Source organism: Pyrgilauda ruficollis, unplaced genomic scaffold, assembly GCF_017590135.1.
Source record: "Pyrgilauda ruficollis isolate IOZ18807 unplaced genomic scaffold, ASM1759013v1 scaffold179, whole genome shotgun sequence".
Taxonomy (NCBI): Eukaryota; Metazoa; Chordata; class Aves; order Passeriformes; family Passeridae; genus Pyrgilauda; species Pyrgilauda ruficollis.
Window position 1 is genome coordinate 661,455 of NW_024516875.1, and position 18,893 is coordinate 680,347.

Below are 18,893 nucleotides of genomic sequence, written 5' to 3' on the forward strand. Positions count from 1 at the left end.
CATCGGGAAGGTTTTGTCACGCGATGGCCTTTAACAAACCCCCATTTACTCATGGACTGATGTTTGTTAGGGACTTGTTTCCCGATGATGGGGCAGCCCCAAGCCGCAGACACCTGAGACCAAAACATCCCCAGACAGCAGGGACAACCCTGAGGCGGCTGGGCGAGTTCAGAGCTTCCCCGTCAGGACTGCAGCACGTTCCGCCTCTCGGGGAAGGGCTAACCCCGGCCTAGCCACGCTCCGCACTCCGCCCCACACACAACATGGCCGGCGGAGGCCTCGGCAGCCCCGCCCCGGGGCGGTGGCCGGAACGGGCGGGGCGATGGCGGCGTCCGGCGGGGACAGTCACGGCTGAGGGGAGCGGAGGCCGCGCTCCCGCCGGCAGGTGAGCGTCGGGCGGGTTGTGGGTGTCCGTCTCCTCCCTGACATCCCCCCACAGTGCCTCTACACATCCCCCGTCCCATCGCCTTCCTCCACAGCCCCGTACCTGTCCTACATACAGCCCCACACACCCACACACATCACCACGCATACACACCCCGCACATGCACACAGACACACCACCCCACACACAGAAACACACACCCCTCCATCACCCCAAACACACCCACGCACACACTGCCATGTGTCTCTTTCAGTCTTGGGCTCCTCCTCCCCAACGCTTCGGGAATCTCGTAGCAGGCCCTCCTGGCCTCCTGTGATGGCACAGCCAAACTGGATTTTCCAGTAGTAAATTTAATTATGAAGCACAGTTACATTTTGTACTGTTGGAAGGAAACGGAGATTGCTGGATCTGGTGCTGGAGGCACAGCTTAACCCCTGTTTTGCGGTGTGAAAAGTCTGCCATCAGCACCACTGGCTCCGTGGAGTGGTGCTGATGCCATCCAGGCTGCTTTTGGATCTCAGTTCATCAATTTGTACCAGAGCAAGAAGTCTCACCTGCTCTGGTAAGGGGTAAGGCTGCTGCGAGGCTTTCTTCCTGCCAGTGGGAGTAGTCTGGGCAGGAAAGGCAGTGTTTTGGAGAAGTGGTGGGCCTGCTGTGCCTCTGTCACATGCCTGCTGTCTCTTGAGTAGGAGCTCTGGTGTTTTGTGAAGGATTTGACTTACTACAAATGCGCAGGCTACGGATGTGTTACGAAGCTCTTCTTTGCTGTTTTGTGAAGCTAAGGATCTCCGCTGACCAGAAGTTTGAATGTGTAGCTATCGTGTGCGATCTCATTGGGTTATCTAGAACACCTATTTCCAGATTAGTGGATTCCTCTAGAAAAGTACATTGCATTAAAATTATATTATTTGTTGTGCATTCTTGTTTGTGGGTTTTGGCGATCAATTTGTACAAAATTGGAAGATTTTATTTACAGGCCACTTAAACATCATCTGAGATTGATTAAATTCTGCAGAAACCAAGGACAAATTTTCAGTCTGCCTTCAATCCCTCTGTTGCAGGTGGGATAGGTGGGGCACCAAGATCCCAAAACAGGAAAAGAATTGTGCTCTTGTAATTTTTCTTTTGATTTCTGGTAGAAGCTGTCTCCAGTGTTTAGCTCTGGCTTAATTTTAGCTCACCTTCCTGAGTGTGAATTGCTCAAGGAGTCAGAGAAACAGGTATAATGTTAGGTTTGAATTTTGGTGAACCTCTTGGGATAGCTTGGAGATATGAAGAATGTTTGTTTAAAGCCTTTTGAAAAGTTTGCATTGTGGTTGGTTAATACCATGGTAGCCTTTAATGCATTTCCATTTGAAGGGACAGTTGTATTGCAAGCAGACTAATCCCTGAACTTTTAAAACCACAACAAGGTGCTTTGTGGTATTAGTGAGTTACTGATCGTGGATTATGCAAACTTCAATACAAATAATTAATTGTTTCATTTACTTTTGTTCTGGTAATATCTGGAAGGCCCAGAGAAAGATCATGACCTTGTAGAACTAGGGATTGTGTAAAAGCACACACAAGAAGACAGACCCTGAGCCTTTGTATACTCTTTTCTATCTAAGCTTGATTTGATTGCTTTACCAACATGAATAAAAATGTGTGTCCTAAACTTTGTAAAATTGAAGTTTGTTAGTAAACATTCTGGCTTTGTAGGATTTGACAGGATAAATAGTCTGTGTGGGATTATATGGGTTATACCTCCCAGAAAGAAACAATAGGGGCCTGAGCTTGGTGGCAAATGTACATTCCCATATCTAGTCCTGGAAAATGAAGAACCCTTGAATTCCAGTCCAACATGTTACTTGCAGAAATGGCATTAGCATTAAATTGAATTAACATTCATTAATTACATTACTATATTTAGTAAACATGCTTTTATGTTTTAATTTACTTTTCAATAGAAAATTGTGTGTAGAAGGGACAGTACATGGGGTTGCTTGTCGGTGTGTGATAACCCACCTCTCTCCCACTCCTTTGCACAGCGAGTTTTGTTCTTGGGAAAGTAATGTAAGTAATAATGAAAAATGTAGGGAAAATGATAAAAATATTGGGAGAAGCACCCCCTCCCCCCACCCCCATTAGGTCAGTGAGGAAGTGTGATAGGATGCCCAGAGAAGCTGTGCTGTCTGTGTATTTGGGGCTTTTCAAAACATAAATGGGTAAAACTGTCCACACCTCGTAGCTAACCCTGCGCTGAGCAGGAGGCAGGACCAGGGGACTTGCTGGGGTCCCTTCCTGCCAGAATGGTCGAGTGATCCTAACAAAAGGCTGACCTGGGCAAGTGAGAGATCTAATGTAGAAAGTGACACCTGGTGTCAGGAGCTGAACTACAGTTTGGAAGCACTCTTCTAACAGCCTGACGTTTAGGGAAATGCTCCCGTAAGGGTTTAATGATACCAGTTGCAAGGTCAGTAACTTTAGTTCCCTCCCCTGAGGTACTGCAAGTCTTGATTTTTGATAGAGCATGTAAGGGATTTCCCTTGGAATCATGAGTTTTTATTCTACAGGCACCACGTGATCCAGATGAACTTTCGTGCTTCAAAAGAAAGCAAAAATATATGTTCCTAAGTTAGAAACAATGCAATGTCTGTATTGATTCTTTAAATATTACCCAGTGTAGAATAGGGGGGTTCTGTCAGTAGTGTATTTAAAGGAAGGTTTTATGCCTATTTATAAAAGGTGGGGAGTGTGAAAACCCTCCCTGTAACCAGTGTCCTTGTGTGCAGTTCTCCAGCTGAGAAGTGCAGGGTTTCAGTCTGAACCTAGATGTTATTTTCCTTGGGTTTTAAGCTACTAATACTTATGTGAAAGTGTTTTCTAGGTGCCACTTTTCTTCTGCTTTTACTTCCCTGTATCCTCCCCTATTTTCAACTTTAAACTTTTCTGTATGAACAGGTTGAGTCCACTTCAGGATAATGGCAGGAAAAGTAAAGTGGGTAACTGACATAGAAAAATCTGTTCTAATAAACAACTTTGAAAAAAGAGGATGGATTCAGGTGGCAGAAAATGAAGACTGGAATTTTTATTGGTAAGTATGCTACAGTTCCCAATTTTTTTTATCAATGTTATGGAGGCTTGCCCAGTTACCAGAGTCCACACTTCTGTAATAAACTGTACTTTCCTTCTCTTCATGATAATGATTTATATTCAGGCTAACTATTCAACATTTCAATACTGAGAGTGAATGAGAAATTAGACCGAGATTATCGTAAAAGGAGGAGAGTAAATAATCTTCTCATTTGGTGTTTGTCTACTATAAGGCCGTGAAATGCTGTCCTAGAATGCAGTAGTCTATTAATGGGCAGAAACAGTACTCTTTAAATAAGCAAAACAATTTATGATGTTCCTTTGAAATACATCAGAATGGCAGTTTGTGCTGCCAGATGTACCCTTTGTGAACCACTTATTTAAATGGACAGGAATCTAAATGGGCAGGAATCTAGTAATCTGCTCATGCTTTTGGAATGCAGTTGGGAGAGTGGGGCAACACTCATGGAAATTGCTGTGTTGTATTCTTTTGGGTTAGTTTTTTTTTTCTTTCTGAAATGAAAATGTAGCAGATTGGTAGCATTCAGGAAATATTCTTAAATTTTTGCATTGAGACATCTAATATGGAAAATTCTTGCATTTATGTCCCCACTCTTATCTTCTGTGAAAAGTGTAGTTGATAGCTGATTTAATGACTCTGTCACTGCAGCACTTTCATCTGTTATATAACTAAATGACACAGGTGTTTTTAGCAAGATCTCTTAAACAGTTTTCAAGTCATATGTTTGAATTCCTTTTGTAATCCAAGTAGCAAGGCAGTCAGTAAGAGGTTGGGTTTGTGACTTTTCTGAAGAGGAAAGGTGAGTTTCAAGAGTGTGAAGTAAGAGATTTAGAAAGAGGATTCTGTAGCATTTGGGTGCACTTCAGTCATTTTTAGGCCCTGCTGGGACCTGACTATCAAGAAGCCAGAGTCCAGTAGGACCCACTTGTCGTCTTTCTGTCCTCACTTCATGCACCAGTTTCAGTAGTAGTGGAGGAACTGATTAAACCTTCAGCAGGATTTAATTTACTTTGTTAATAGAACTTCAGGGTGTGTTGGATTGTCACTGCAGCAAAATATTAAATATGAAGAGAAATGAGAGGAGAAAAGATTAAGAAATTGGAGGGAAAAGATCTCTAATTTGTCGTTCTGAAGTGTGTTTCTTGAGAGAAATCACTTGGTGTCTGTCTGGTTTCAGGATGAGCGTCCAAACAATAAGAAATGTGTTCAGTGTGGAAACTGGTTACCGCCTCTCTGATGACCAAATTGTCAATCATTTCCCAAACCACTATGAACTGACCAGAAAAGATTTGATGGTAAAGAATATTAAGAGATACAGAAAAGAACTTGAGAAAGAAGGAAGTCCTCTTGCAGAAAAGGATGAAAATGGGAAATATATTTATTTGGGTATGTTGTTCTTATTTTCAGCATTCAGCTGTTTTCTTAGAGAGTCAATAATTGGATGAGAACCAGCTTTTTTATGCATGAAGAACTGAAACTCTGGAGTGTTATGACATTAAAGTGACTACCTTGAAGTGCTCTGTTCCTTTTTTGGGTTTGATTCATTTGGGGTTTCTCAAAAATTATTTTGGAGAGGGAAAATTGTGGGTTTAAAATACTTTGCAGTTAGGTTAGTGGTGAAACCAAAGGGCTCTGCTACTTCATATGAGAGAGGGTTACAGTTTCTTTAATTCAAAAGTGAAAAACTATTATGTGAAAATTTTACAATGGAGCAGCAACTAAACCTTTTTGAAGGAAGGTTCTAGACAGAACTGAATGAACAAACACCTCAGAGAGGAAATTTGGGAGAAGTTGGGGAACTAATAATGACTGCTAAAAATAAAATAAAAAGCAAACCAGACCAAAAAAAAAATACCCAAGAAATTCAAACCCCAAAACTAAACCAAGAATAGATCAGGAATGAGGAAAGCAGAGTTGGTTTGGAGGTCAGAAAGTATTGAAGTGAAAGAGAGTGAGATATGCGGAGGTGAATTACATCTTGGAAAAGTGAAATGAAAACACTTCATCCATGTAAGAAGGCAGGTCTTCAAGAATGGAATTGAAGATAATTTCATAGCAAAAAGTGAAAAATGTTTTTCTTTAGGTTTCAGTAATCACGGTAAAACTGAGTGTGGGAGCAAAGAAGAATAATAGGAGTTCAGAATAAGATATAATAAATAAGAATAGTGGGAGTTACATGGAAATCAAAATTACACAGCCAGAGGGGTTTTTTGCCTGCAACAGAGCATGATAAAGATTGGTAGAAGCTGATTGAGGAAATTGAGAAATTTTAATTGTTTTGTTGAAATGGTATCTAATACTGTAGTGGCACAGCATATAAATGGAATCTATCATAAATCATATCAACCTATTCACATGAATTAGAATCTATTACTATGAAGTTAGCATTGTGTAACATTTTGCAATTGTTTAAGTATAAACTAGTATGTAAATGAGATAAAAAGCAACATGGATCTTAATGAAGGTGGATCATGCCAGACTGGAAAACTGAAAATACAGAACTTTTCTTTTTTAGTCTTTATGTGTCAGTAGCCTATCAGATAGAGTGTGTTTAATTGTGCACCCTTTTTTCCCCCCTTAATTCAGATTTTGTTCCTGTGACTTTTATGCTTCCTGCCGATTATAACCTCTTTGTTGAAGAATTCAGAAAGAATCCCTCCAGCACGTGGATTATGAAACCTTGTGGCAAAGCTCAAGGAAAAGGAATATTTCTAATCAACAAACTCTCCCAAATAAAAAAATGGTCTCGAGATAGCAAAACATCTTCGTAAGTTCTTGAAACCGAGCCCTTTATTGTACTTTCTGTAATTAGGTGAACTGCATCAACTTGCTGAGTGTCTGATGCATGGGAGAAGTATGCCATTATTATTATTGCTTTGTAATTTTATAGTTAGGTTTGCATTTAATCTCAGTTGTTACCTGGCTTCCTCCTTCAACTGGTTATAATACAACTTGTTTTGGTGTGAGGAGGTACACAGAACTCTTCAGTTAATACTCTTTATAAAATTGCTTTCAGTCTTGTTGGGGGAAAACTTGCACAGAAACAAATTGTTCTTCTTCACAGTATTAAATAACAGGAAGCAAGAGAAAAATCTTCACCTCAGCAATTTCAATAATTGTTTAATATATATTAAATCACTTTTTAAATTAGTACAAAATAAGAATGCATTTCTATGAAATAAATGTATTTTCCTTTTGGAACACAATATATGTCATGTTGATGATCTCCTTTCAAATGAATGAAATAGGTTAGCAATTTTATGTATTTCTCTAGAAGTTTTGATCACGCAACTTACGTTGTTTCTTGTGACTGAGTGACTGGCTGAATATCATTTGAGTATTTTTCCCTGTTTGGTTGGAATCTGCAGAATGTCACAATCTGAAAGTTATATTAACTTTTCACAGTGGTTTGCAGTTGCACACCAAGCAGAAATGCAAATATTCCAGTAGTACAAGACCTTGAATAATGAAGATAATGCACTACATTCTTTCTGCTTGTCTGGACTTTGCCAAGTTCTAAATTCTGTTCAAGGCAATAAGGCTGGCTTGTAGAGCTGTGTTGTGAATGGCTTGGTCAGCTATTGTGTGAGTTTAAATGGGTAATTGATCTTGGTCATCTCTACAGTATTTTCAGCTTTTTTTTATATATATAAGGCCTGATGCCAAGTGTGTATTATTAACCACCACAACTTTATACACCATCTTGGCAAAGGATGCAAAATTTCAGTCAACTCAAAATTTACAGAACACTTCTAAAGAACTAAAATACTTCAGGGATTGTATTGTTGGAAATATTGTACTGTGAGACATGTTTTGTGTTTTTCAGGTTTGTGTCTCAGTCTTCCAAAGAAGCCTATGTGATTTCACTTTACATCAACAATCCCTTACTAATTGGTGGAAAGAAATTTGATCTTCGTCTTTATGTTTTGGTGTCTACCTATCGTCCACTGAGATGTTACATGTAAGGCTGCATGTCTTTGTATTTTGTTTAGAGATAATGTCCAGTGTAGTCAAAATAATGCTGTGCATGTTGCACAAGGAAGTTTAACCAGTAACTGGTATCCTAGGATGCTCACTTCCTTGCTTCTCACAGGGATTTAACACATTTTAATGACTTTTTGCATTTAAGGTATAAGCTTGGGTTTTGCCGGTTTTGCACAGTGAAATACACACCAAGTACAAGTGAACTGGATAACATGTTTGTACATCTTACAAATGTTGCCATTCAGAAACATGGGGTAAGTGTGCTGATTTCTTAGATGCTCTTTTGTAGCAAGACTGATTTTCTTTAATTGTCCCAGAAACTTGGAATCAAAAGGTTTTGTCATACTCTTCATCATCTTGCAATTAAAATACTTCATCTTGCACTTACAAATAAATACATTTTAGAATGTAGACATTTTAGAAAACCACAAATCAGAAGTCAAGATAATGAGTTGCAGCTCTGTAATTGGATGTGATATTTTCAGTATTGACTCACAGTAGTTGAGAGCAGGGGTCTCTTTTCGTTTAAAAACCAACATGCTCACTTATGAATTGAACAAAAAATTAATGAGCTTGGATCATGTGGATATGTACTTTATAATAGTGGTTTAATATCCCCTTCCTCATTTCCCCTTCCCTCTCTCTCTCTGGCAGTTAATTCAATTTCTTCTTTCCAGCACTTATTCATCACAGGACTTTCCAGCTTCTTCCAGTGTTCCCCCAGCCTCCTGCTCCTGCCTTCCTTCTGTGGGAAACAAAGGGAATGTACAGTTGCAAACTTGAGATAAATAAGTGCTGCCTGGCCGTCTGGTGGCTTTCTCTTGCATGGACAAAGATGGAGCTCTGCCTGCAAAATAGTTCTGTTCTGTAATTTGTCGTTGATACTCATGTGGAAACATGAGAGCTTTGACAGCCCTTCCTTATGTCAAAGTAGGCTGAAATTCAGCAGTGGGGAGGGAAGGTTAGTGAGGCAGGGGTGACATAGATGGGGATAAAGTGTCACTTCCCAAGCCTTGTTCCTTCAGGGAGTGACTTGATAATGATTGTCCCTTTGGTGTTTTTAGCACATGTCTGTGATTTACAAACCATGCCTCTGGTACAGTCATTAAAACTCTATTGTTGCACTTCCTAATGCCAGAACCTTTATTTTAATGGCATGGAAAATAATACGTATGGACACACACACACACACATGCTCCTGATTATATTAATGTAGATATACACATGTACTCATACACAAGATATATGCAATATATCTTAAATTGAAACCTTGCTTAATATGCCTTCTCTGCTACTGTTCCATAAGATGTGCAGCATAGCAGAACTGTTTTTGTGTGGCTATTGCTGTAACAATAATGTAAATGATAATGTTGGTACTTCTAAACTAGGGTAAGTGGTCAAATATGCCATTTTTCAGTACTACAAACATTTTATTGCTCAGTTGCTGATTTGTGAAGTGCTTCAAACTTGTTTTGGTTTGACAGGGCGCACTGAGAATTACTTATGGTGAAAGCTGGTCCCATACAACTTTTAGAAAAAATCCTTGCGATTAGAGAGTAGAGAGAAGATGTGAGGGACATGGTACATTGTCTGCCTTGTTATTATGCACCCTTCAATCTTGTCTACCAGTTAAAGAATGGCCTTCAAGATTTTTCCCAGATAAGTGACCGTGATGGTGACATCACTTAGAATAAAGGACAACAGAAATGGGTATAGAAGTAGCAGCCTAAGAATATGGAATTATTACTAGAATATTTGAAAAGCTTTTTATAAATTGTAAACCACTGATATCTGTTTAGTTTTGCAGAAAGGCAGAAGAGAAGTTTAGTGTAAAGCTATGCTACCCATCCTATTTGTTCTGTTTTAAATGTGCCTGTAACTTTGGAGGCTCTTAGACTGTACAGCTTTAGTCTTCTAAAACTGTACCTAATTTGAGCCTTCAGTAATTTATAAAAAGTATGATGAGGTGCTAGAAAATGTGTGTGTGATACAAAGAAAACAACAATAATTCTTATACATAATTATTTTCACTTTGTTTTAATGTCTTCAATGAAACAACTGTGACTGTGTAAAGCTCTACCCAGTTGCAATCTGTTTTGATTTGAGTACTTGTTCTGAAGGGCAAAGAGGGCGGAAACTTTGATCTCTGTTCCCTTGCTGGAATCTGGTCTCAAGACATTTTTATCCATGGAGCAAATCCTGAGAATTATGTTTCAGGTCTTTATTTTTACAGTCCAGTTCTCCAAATTTACTAATGAGGGAGCTATAGGAGAAAGCCTAATAATAAGATAGATGCTTCTCTGACCTTGTCCTAGAGGATGACAGAATTTGTTCGTCTGAGAACTTTTTTCTGCTCTATGCATTCTGTGTTTTGTAATTTAGCAGGCATAGAATCATTAATTCTCGGAAGTACTCTGAGGAGAACACTTTTTATAAAGGGACAAAGCATTTGTCCTGAGAGATCCTTGAGGGCTGAACATGTGCCTTTCCATCGGTATGAGCACCCCTCACTTTGCTCATGTCTTTCCATTTAAAGAGAAATAATGCACAGCTTTGATAGCTTCTAAAAAGACAACATAAGGTAACCTCCTGTTTCCCCCTGTTCAGTTTCAGTAACACTTAGTGGGGTTTTGTACTGAATTAATTGAAAATTTTAACTTTTAAAAACAATTCAGGTCTCATTTCAGTATGTTCTTGAATGTAACTTCTTGAAGTAGCACTATTAAAAAGATACCAGGGAATAAATAAGTTGTACTTTAAATAAATAAACACAGACAAACACTTTCAAGTGCTGCGTTTTACAACAACTATCTTCAGTGAAATTCTGCTGTTGCTCATTGTTTTATCCTTATCCCCAGAGGAGCAAACTGTTTAGCTCTTTCACATTTTAAAACTTCTATTTCCAAATCATAACTCATACTTTATTATAAAACTGTCCAAGTACCCAGGCTTTTTTCTCCTAACAAAGATTTATTACTTTATTTACGATGTGTGATACAAGCATATTAGAGCTATAATAAAAGCAATTGTTTATGTAGAGGGCAGTTCAAAGTTGAGGTGTTCATGAAGCTGCAAGAGTAATTAGCCAGGTTTGTTTTTAGAGCAGTACTTGTAAATACAAGGGGGATTTTTGTGGGGATGAGAAAAAATCTGCTGAACAACTTCAAAATCTTAGACTGAGTGAACTCCTTAACTCTTCAGGATGATTACAACCATATCCATGGAGGCAAGTGGACAGTGAGTAACTTACGCTTGTACCTGGAGAGCACCCGTGGAAAGGAAGTCACCAACAAATTATTTGACGAAATTCACTGGATCATTGTGCAGTCCCTGAAGGCTGTTGCGGTGAGTGCTGCCAGCGATAGCGTTCCAGCTGCAGGCTTCCCATAACCATGGAAGTGAACTTGCCATTCAAACCCCTGCATCTCTTTTCTACCCTTGGAGTGGTGGTGTTGATGCTGATTTCTGCAGCTCTCTTATCTCTTGATTTCTTGAAATCTCTTGAGATGAGGGAACTGAATCTTGGGTGGGTGAGTGGGTTGAGCTGTCTGTGGATATTTGAAGGAGTGAATAAATCTGTTTCCTTGAGGGATTTATGAACTATTTAATATGACGTGATACTGCCCTTGTGAATAGTATTAAGTTCTGCCAAAATGTGTGACGTCATTCTAGCAATAACAAATATGTCAAAGGGAAAAAGAAAACTCTGGAGGACAATTTATCAAAGGAAACCTAAGGCTATTCGTTCATCAGAGTTACATAACATACTTTTGCTACTTTTAGGTATGTCACAGAGTTATCATTAATTAATTTAAAAAAATAAATAAATAAAGCAGCAGCAGCCAGTTCTCTGCTTGAGTGACTTTCTAGTGTTGGGGTAATATTCTGTGATCACATTACAGGACAGGTAGCACTCTGGGAGTCAGCTGGTGTAACTGAGGAACTCACTGTTGCCAAGGACTTTCCTGGTCCCAAGTACATTGTCTTGTCCTCTTTTTTGGGTCGGGCCTGGCACCATTTAGAGCTGAATCAGCTCACTTGTGCACTGACAATTACTACCTTGCTTTATTGATGGCTTGGTGTTCTGCCAGGGGAATAAGCTGAGCCACAGAAGGAGCAGATGAACACCAGAATCAGCACGAGAAACAGGGATAACAATGTCATGCCGCTAGGATCAGTGGGAGCGAGGGAAGCATGCCTTAACCTGGCATGTGCTGGACAAACATATCTGAAGGTACTTGAGAGAAGAAAAGGGATATAATCAAATGTTAGCAAAACCTTAGAAGAGGAGAAGTGGTGAAAATGATGGAGCATGAAATCTGTTGTTCCTCTGTCCTTCTGACAATGTCACATGTAATTAGATTCTTGTTCCTCTTCCCCTCTTCCAGTGCTGAAGAAATGAAAAGCTTCATTATTATTTATGGGGAAAACATCTCAGAAACCTTCACAAAGTTTTCTCTAAAAGATCTAATGAGCTTCACATAGAAGAAAGTATTATACCATGCATACTGCAAATGTTTAGCAGATGCTGGAAAGTTCCTGGTTCTCTAGAGGATGTGCATCTTAGCACAACTTGATTCTTGGTCTCTCTTGGCTTTGGTGTTATAGTTACCTTGAGTAATTAAAATTTTTAAATGTATTTTGTAATTGTTTGACCTAAAATTTCTGCATGGTTACAGCAGCAGAATAAAAGAAATGTCTTTGAATTGCTTTTCTAAACTTTAAAGAATTCACAATTCCATGAAACTGTAAATTTTCAAACTTTGTTTTCTCCTGATGCATGCAGGCTTTAAATATAGTTATTACTTTTGCAAAGTATGAAAACACTTTCACTGTGGAGACATAATGGGAAATTAACATAACTCAATACTTGGCATCAATGCAATCATTAGTATTGAAATATTTACATCCAGCCTCAGAAAAAGAGGCAATGCTGAACTGACTAGTTAGGAAGCTTATATTTGAGTTACAATACTGAGGAGTGTTGTAGAAGATTCATAATGTCATTACATGTAAATTCTAGCAAAGAAAGTGGGTAATTGGGTTACTTACTGAAGAGTAGATTTTAATACATACTACTGTCTTTTCTTTTTCCCCAGCCTGTAATGAATAATGATAAACACTGCTTTGAGTGTTATGGATATGACATTATCATTGATGACAAGCTTAAGCCCTGGCTAATTGAGGTAAAGTTCTATAAAATACAGGAAAAAAACTTCCTTCTCATTGCACAGAATAAAACTAAGTAGATTTCAATGTAGTCTTTCCTCTTTTTAAACAGTATTTTTTGTTTATTGGGTAAGTGGATTAAGAAAAATATTGGAAAGTGAGATAGGTCATGTGATGACCAAGCTAGCATGTGCTTTTCTTTCCTATTTCTTTGGTATTTCTATTTGTTTATTGCTTTCTGTTTTGGTTTCTAAATCCAGTGCATCCATACAGCTGCACTTCAGAGGCAGTCTGAATGTTAGCAGCTCTGTTAAATACTGGATCAGTACTTGGAAAATGGGCATTGACTTGATGGAGCAAAACATCAAATTTAATTTTTAAATGCTGTCATGGCCTTAATGTTACAGATTGAGAGGAAACGAAAGGGGCATACTAAGTATAATTAGGATATTTGGAAAGCTTTTTATTTTTTACATAAATTTCTCTTTCATATATTTACTTTAGATCTGTATGTTCAATATAAATTTTATCCGTCCATCTTCCTTTTCAATCTAAATTGAAGTGAACTTCATAAAAAAAATCTGTTTATCGTTCTGATACTACTTCTCCAAAATAAAGGTGGAACAAATATATGTTAAATGAATCCCTGGTTTAATTAAAACAAGATACAATGTGGTGCTTTGAATAGAGAGCACTCTCCAGCTCACAATATAACAGGGGAGAACTCAGGTAAGAACTTAGAGAAAAGTTGTTTACCCAGAGGAGAGCCACAGATTTCTGTGTGCAACAGCAATTCATGTAAGCTGGGCAAATTTTAAGGACTCAAATGTATGGGGTTTGTAACCATGTAAACAGAAAATTAAATAAAAAATTCTGTCTTGTCTGATTCACCCTGATGAATCTCATCTCAACAGAAATCTTCAGGCTGACACTACAGACACTTAACAGAGTGGTACTTTCCTGTCCAGGTAAAACGAAAAATGCCCAATGAGGAATTCCTTCCAGGGCCTGAGGAACTGAAAGATGTGCTTTGAGCCACCAAGGCTCAATTTCCTGTATGGTACACACAGACATCACACATGCTGTGTGGAGAACACTCCAAAAACTGATACTGACTGGTTTTTTTTTTCCTTCTGTAGGTTAATGCTTCCCCTTCTCTTACTTCCAGCACCGCTAATGATCGCATCTTGAAGTATAATCTTATTAATGACACGCTTAATATTGCTGTGCCTAACGGGGAAATTCCTGACTGCAAATGGAATAAAACCCCACCAAAAGAGGTTCTGGGCAATTATGAAGTCTTGTAAGTTTTATCAATGTTTCATAGAAAGGCCAATGTTTTTCTTTCACCTCACTTTTTTTGATGTGTAATGTAGACCAAAAAGATAAGGTAAACTTCATTCTGATATGAAAAATGGGCACAAAGTACCACTTCATTTCTTTGGAGCTGCTTTGGAGCTGGAAGTGCATTAAAGCAGAGTTCCCTTGCCTCATGTCCAGAGACAATGTTGCCTGATAAGCTCCTGCTTGCACCTTCTGAGCTTCCAGCAGCTAGAACTGAGGGACAGAAGGAAAGAGAATGTTTGTCTTCTACATGTGCAGAACTTAGTATGGAGGCTAATATATACATGGTACTTAAACAGTTAAAATAGTTGGTTCTGGTTTAAGTTACTTGATGCAAATTTGCTCCCAGTTCATAGAAATAATACCTCTTGAGTCCTGTGAATAATGAATGTAATAATAAATAATAGAATTGTCAGATATTTTTTAATTTCTTGATCTGTATTATAAGGAGAGAAATGAAGGAAACTGAGATTATTATATTGGGATGTCTGCAAGATTTATCTAGGATTGATTTGTTTTATGCAGAAGAACACTGATTTGAATACCATATTGCTGACACAGTTTCTCATCTTTTTTGAGAAAATGTTTGGATAGGTTTTCTAGCACTAGTGGTGCAGTTGCTCAGTATGTCAGGAATGCACTTTATGTACATAGCTGATCCACTAGTTCATGCTCATCTTAAATACTTTTTCTCTATACTAGTAGAAACAGTTAAATATAAGTGGTCTGAATTAGGATTTAAGATTTAATGAATGTTATACACATGGTAGCTATGAATACCTATAAAACAGTATAACTAAGTATATTTTTTGATTTTCCTACAAAATTCTTTAGTATTATCTTTTGTTAATTAAAATTACCTGTCTATTACAAATTCTGCTTGGAATTTGCATAGCAGCTGAAAAATCAGTTTATGCTAAAGTTATCTGAGGCTATAATGGGTTTAGATATTTACAGAAGCACTCATCACTGTGGTTAAGTGTTACCAAATACATGTCATGAAATGCATTTTGTTTGATCACATGGCTGTTTAGTTCACCTCATTCTTTCCCTTTTCTCTTAGTGATGCAACAAGAGAGCTTTAACACTGCAGTTAACAATCCTCCCTTTGAAGCAATAGCTCAGGGATTATTTAAACTGGCAGCAGGCTGATACTCTGCTTAACCACAGACCTGCGGAAGTACATGGGGAACTTCATAAGCACAAAATTTCACAAACTCAGGAGTTTAACTAAAGCTGCCAGATGACTTGTTTATTTCAAAGAGGGGCTGAAGATATTTCAGGATGATCTGTATTGTAAAATTATAGATTCATAGACTCATAGCTGCATGTCATGCTATGCCTGCATAAAGCTGTATGCAGAGCAGCTTGTATCAAATTCCAGTTCTCGACAGTAAGCAGAATAGACTGTAGATGTAGAATGTACAGGACCCACTGCTGTTAGTGTAGCAGCACAAGGCACTGAAGGGGTTTTCTCACCTGCAGATATGATGAAGAGATGGCGCAGAGCGACGGAACTGATCGCGACCTGCGGGGTCGTCCTGGGCAGTCCACGGGGGTCAAAGGAAGCCGTGCAAGAGATTCAGGAAAGCCTGTCCTGACCACCTGGAAGTGATGACAGAAAAACAGCTGCACTTTTGGTAGGAAGACCTCAAGAATAACTTGAAGTTTTGGAACAGATTCCTATGTTTTGCTACATTGCATGTAGGAAATACTGACAAAGACAAAACACCCTTTGAAAAGTGAAACAAGCACTCCAAGCCCAGAAACTGTACTAGACATATACTGACCTGATAATTATTATTACAATAGCTATAGAGTGTGTATGTATATACAGTTATGTTTATATGATTTGTATAAACTAATTCTCAATAATGATCAAGAACTTTATTTGTAAAGGTGGCAACCCAAATGCTTATTCTGAAAGAATCTCCTTGCTGTTCTGGATAGTATTCATTTCCTCTAGTAGCCTATCCCTTCCTGCCTATAATAAATAAGCTGTGGATTCTATAAAAGGATGATGGTGGTAAACATTAATATTTTCACAGTGATGGTTCAGATTCTTGTCATAAAAGATGAGCATCTAGAAAAAAATAGCACTACGTGTACTTGAGGCTGTTGCCAGTTAAGGCAGCTATTGATTTATGACCAGTATTAACAAATTGAAAAGCAAGTCTATCTGCTGAGGGTTGGGGGTTTTTATTTCCTTTAAGTGTTCTGAGCTGCTAACTCTTTAAAGGTAGGAAGTTTTATGGACTGAGGGAGTGTTTCAATGGTATATTGATGACTTTTTGACTAGCCATTAATTTTTATTTTGAGATAGTGCATGTCTGTGAAAAACAGGTACTGTGATAAATTTCATTGCTTGAAGCTGATGATAAATCTTCATTTGCACCAGAATCTCTCAGTGTATTTATGCATGTATATAAGTCAAATATCTGTATATTTTTGTATATTTTGTTTAACAAAGATATTGTTGCACATGACAAGCTGTTTCTGGTAGTTATGATAACAGTTATGATGATTAGCTACCAAAACTGAAGTGTAAAACTTAGCTACCAAAACTAAGGAGCAAAAGATAAAAATGGGTATTTCAGTCTTCTAACAGCAAAGCGTATAAATAAACTAGTGGGGTCTGTGATTGGCTGTTGCTTCCACTTGACTTTCAAGCAAATACTGGGTGGTAATTTATAAATAGTAACATGCATTGGTTAGTTTTATTCTCCTCCATCCCTCCCTTCTTCCCTTTTTTTTTTTTTTTTTTTTTTGGTAAGGTTTAGCTCTCCCAAAGTTTTTAGTTTCATGAACAGCTAAACCACACCACCTGCAACTGCACCACTTCACCTGTTTTAGAAGGTCCTCCTAGAAGAGGGCAGGAAACCATGGTCTCCAGGACAGCTGAACACAGTCTGGCCAGAGCAGCTTGTGTTGGGGAGGAAGGGCAGATGTGGGCTGGGCTGACCAATACCCTTACAGAGAATCTGGAGTTTATCCTGGCAGTAAAGAATGAAATCTCTACTCCAAGCACAGTCTTCATTCATCTTGTATATTCCAGTAAAATAAAATCTAACTGATTCTCTCTTCATCAGCTTTGAATCTTCTCACTGGCCCCTACAAATGCATATTCCAGTTGACTCTTGAAATAAATAAGTGAAAGGTAAGATGATCACTGCAGGATGGTAAAGCTCACCTAAATTCCAGGTCTCATATTTTGTGGCTGGGGTTTTCTGTTTGGGTTTATTGGTGGTGGTGGTGGAGGGTTGATTTGGTTTTTCTCAATTCCTGACTGTGAGTCTTGCTTGTATATTTGAGCCTTGACAGGCAAACTGCTCTTAAATAGAGGTGTAGTCAGATGTGTTAATCATCATAGTGTTGTTTTAATTACTGATCTTTAGTGGGCAGATGTTTCCGGTTTTACCACCAAGTGCTTGTTAGGGATAAAGTGAGAAGTAGTAACAGCCCTAGGGACTGTGGGCCTGTAGTAAATAGTATTCTGTAGTATGATTATGTTTTTGACAGACAGGTAACATAAGGGTACTGTGATAGAAGCAAAATGAAGCTTTCTGTTACTGCTTGTGATTAATTTCTATAGTGGCTGGGACAGAGGATGTGTTGTTGTGGTATTCTTGTATTGCAACAGTAGCACTCCATTCTGGGAAGGCTTAACATGACAGCAAAACCAGGTCTGGGTTTTTAGGATTTATTGCTGTGGAAGGCTGTGGAGACTGAATCCAGGGGATACTTTTAGGTGTAATTTCACAATGACCCAATATTGATAATAGCATCTAAATAATCTTTGTTTTCCAAACTGGTTTGTTGGTGGTACTCTGTATGGGCAGTGGTGTTATTGCAGGTAGGCAGTGAGTTGAATCAGGGCCTCCAGAGCACAGACATTAACAACACAAAATAGTAATGGCACTTTCTGTAATATTATTAATATACATGTAATATACTAATATACAGAATATATTAGCATGTAATATACTAATATATTGGATATTCTTATGTAATTGTTTAGAGGGTTTCTGCTGGCTTAGAAAGGGTCAGCTCATTTAAGCTTGCATCCTCACTATTCAATATTTCAAAAGTTGGGACTAGAAAGCTTGCTGTTGCTTTCAAAGATTTCTGTCCCAGTGTATAGCAGATACATTAAGTAAAATAAACTATCTGTAAAGAAGTATTTTATATGGAAAATGTTTTTGTAGCAGACCTGTCCATTCTAAACATGTAAATTCTTCTCTCTGACCCAGTGTAGTATTGGGAAAGCATAGTTCAAACCCTTGAGGATGGAACATCTTTGTAAAATAGCTAGTAAATTATCAGTACTACCTCAAAATAAAAGCATTGAAATATTACTAACTAGGGGGAAAAAGGAAAATAAAAACCTCATAGGAATCTTCGACTATGTAGTAAATAATCTCAGAACTAGAATTAAGGCTTCAAATGTTGATACCACATTTTAGTGATATCTCCAACTAATGTATTACTAGTAATTTATCTTGCTGACCCAAACATGAATTTAATCATGCAATATTCTCTTTAAAGAACAAGAATTCAAAGACATTGCAAATGCAGTGACCCTCTCTTCCTGATCACATTTAATTTTCTTTTTAAAAACAATAGTCTAGTGATTATATACATCAGCCTGCTTTCACCTCATTTCATTTTCCTGACAGGCTTTTTGCAGAGGTTAAAGTTTGAAGGCCTAATTATATTTTCACTTCTAACATGAAAAACGTATGCATGTAAAAGGAGTTTTAAGGAACAAAACTGAAATAACATGGAATTCTAATATACCAAGATTGGTTTTCTGGTTATCAGTACTAAACTGTCGTGGTTTCAACTGGGTTGGAGTTAATTTCTTCTCAGTACTGTGTTTTGTGTTTGGAATAACAATGGTGTTGATAAGTCACT

The 18,893-nt window shown here is 38.1% G+C and overlaps 1 protein-coding gene across 1 annotated transcript; it reads left to right on the forward strand.

Moving 5' to 3' along the window:
• The first annotated feature begins 316 nt into the window (after positions 1-316).
• On the forward strand, positions 317-16,617 carry TTLL1 (tubulin tyrosine ligase like 1). Its single transcript, XM_041464338.1, has 10 exons — positions 317-385; positions 3,329-3,461; positions 4,660-4,868; positions 6,069-6,249; positions 7,309-7,443; positions 7,612-7,720; positions 10,668-10,811; positions 12,566-12,652; positions 13,775-13,938; positions 15,465-16,617. The coding sequence occupies exons 2-10, from the start codon at positions 3,349-3,351 to the stop codon at positions 15,592-15,594; spliced, it is 1,272 nt and encodes a 423-aa protein (XP_041320272.1). The 5' UTR covers positions 317-385; positions 3,329-3,348; the 3' UTR covers positions 15,595-16,617.
• Positions 16,618-18,893: the final 2,276 nt, after the last annotated feature.

Excerpts from the sequence above, each read along its gene's own strand:
- TTLL1 (XM_041464338.1), top strand. The coding sequence starts at position 3,349 with ATGGCAGGAAAAGTAAAGTGGGTAACTGACATAGAAAAATCTGTTCTA. Across the intron at positions 10,812-12,565 it reads AGTCCCTGAAGGCTGTTGCG|CCTGTAATGAATAATGATAA; the intron begins GTGAGTGCTGCC and ends CTTTTTCCCCAG. Across the intron at positions 12,653-13,774 it reads TTAAGCCCTGGCTAATTGAG|GTTAATGCTTCCCCTTCTCT; the intron begins GTAAAGTTCTAT and ends TTCCTTCTGTAG.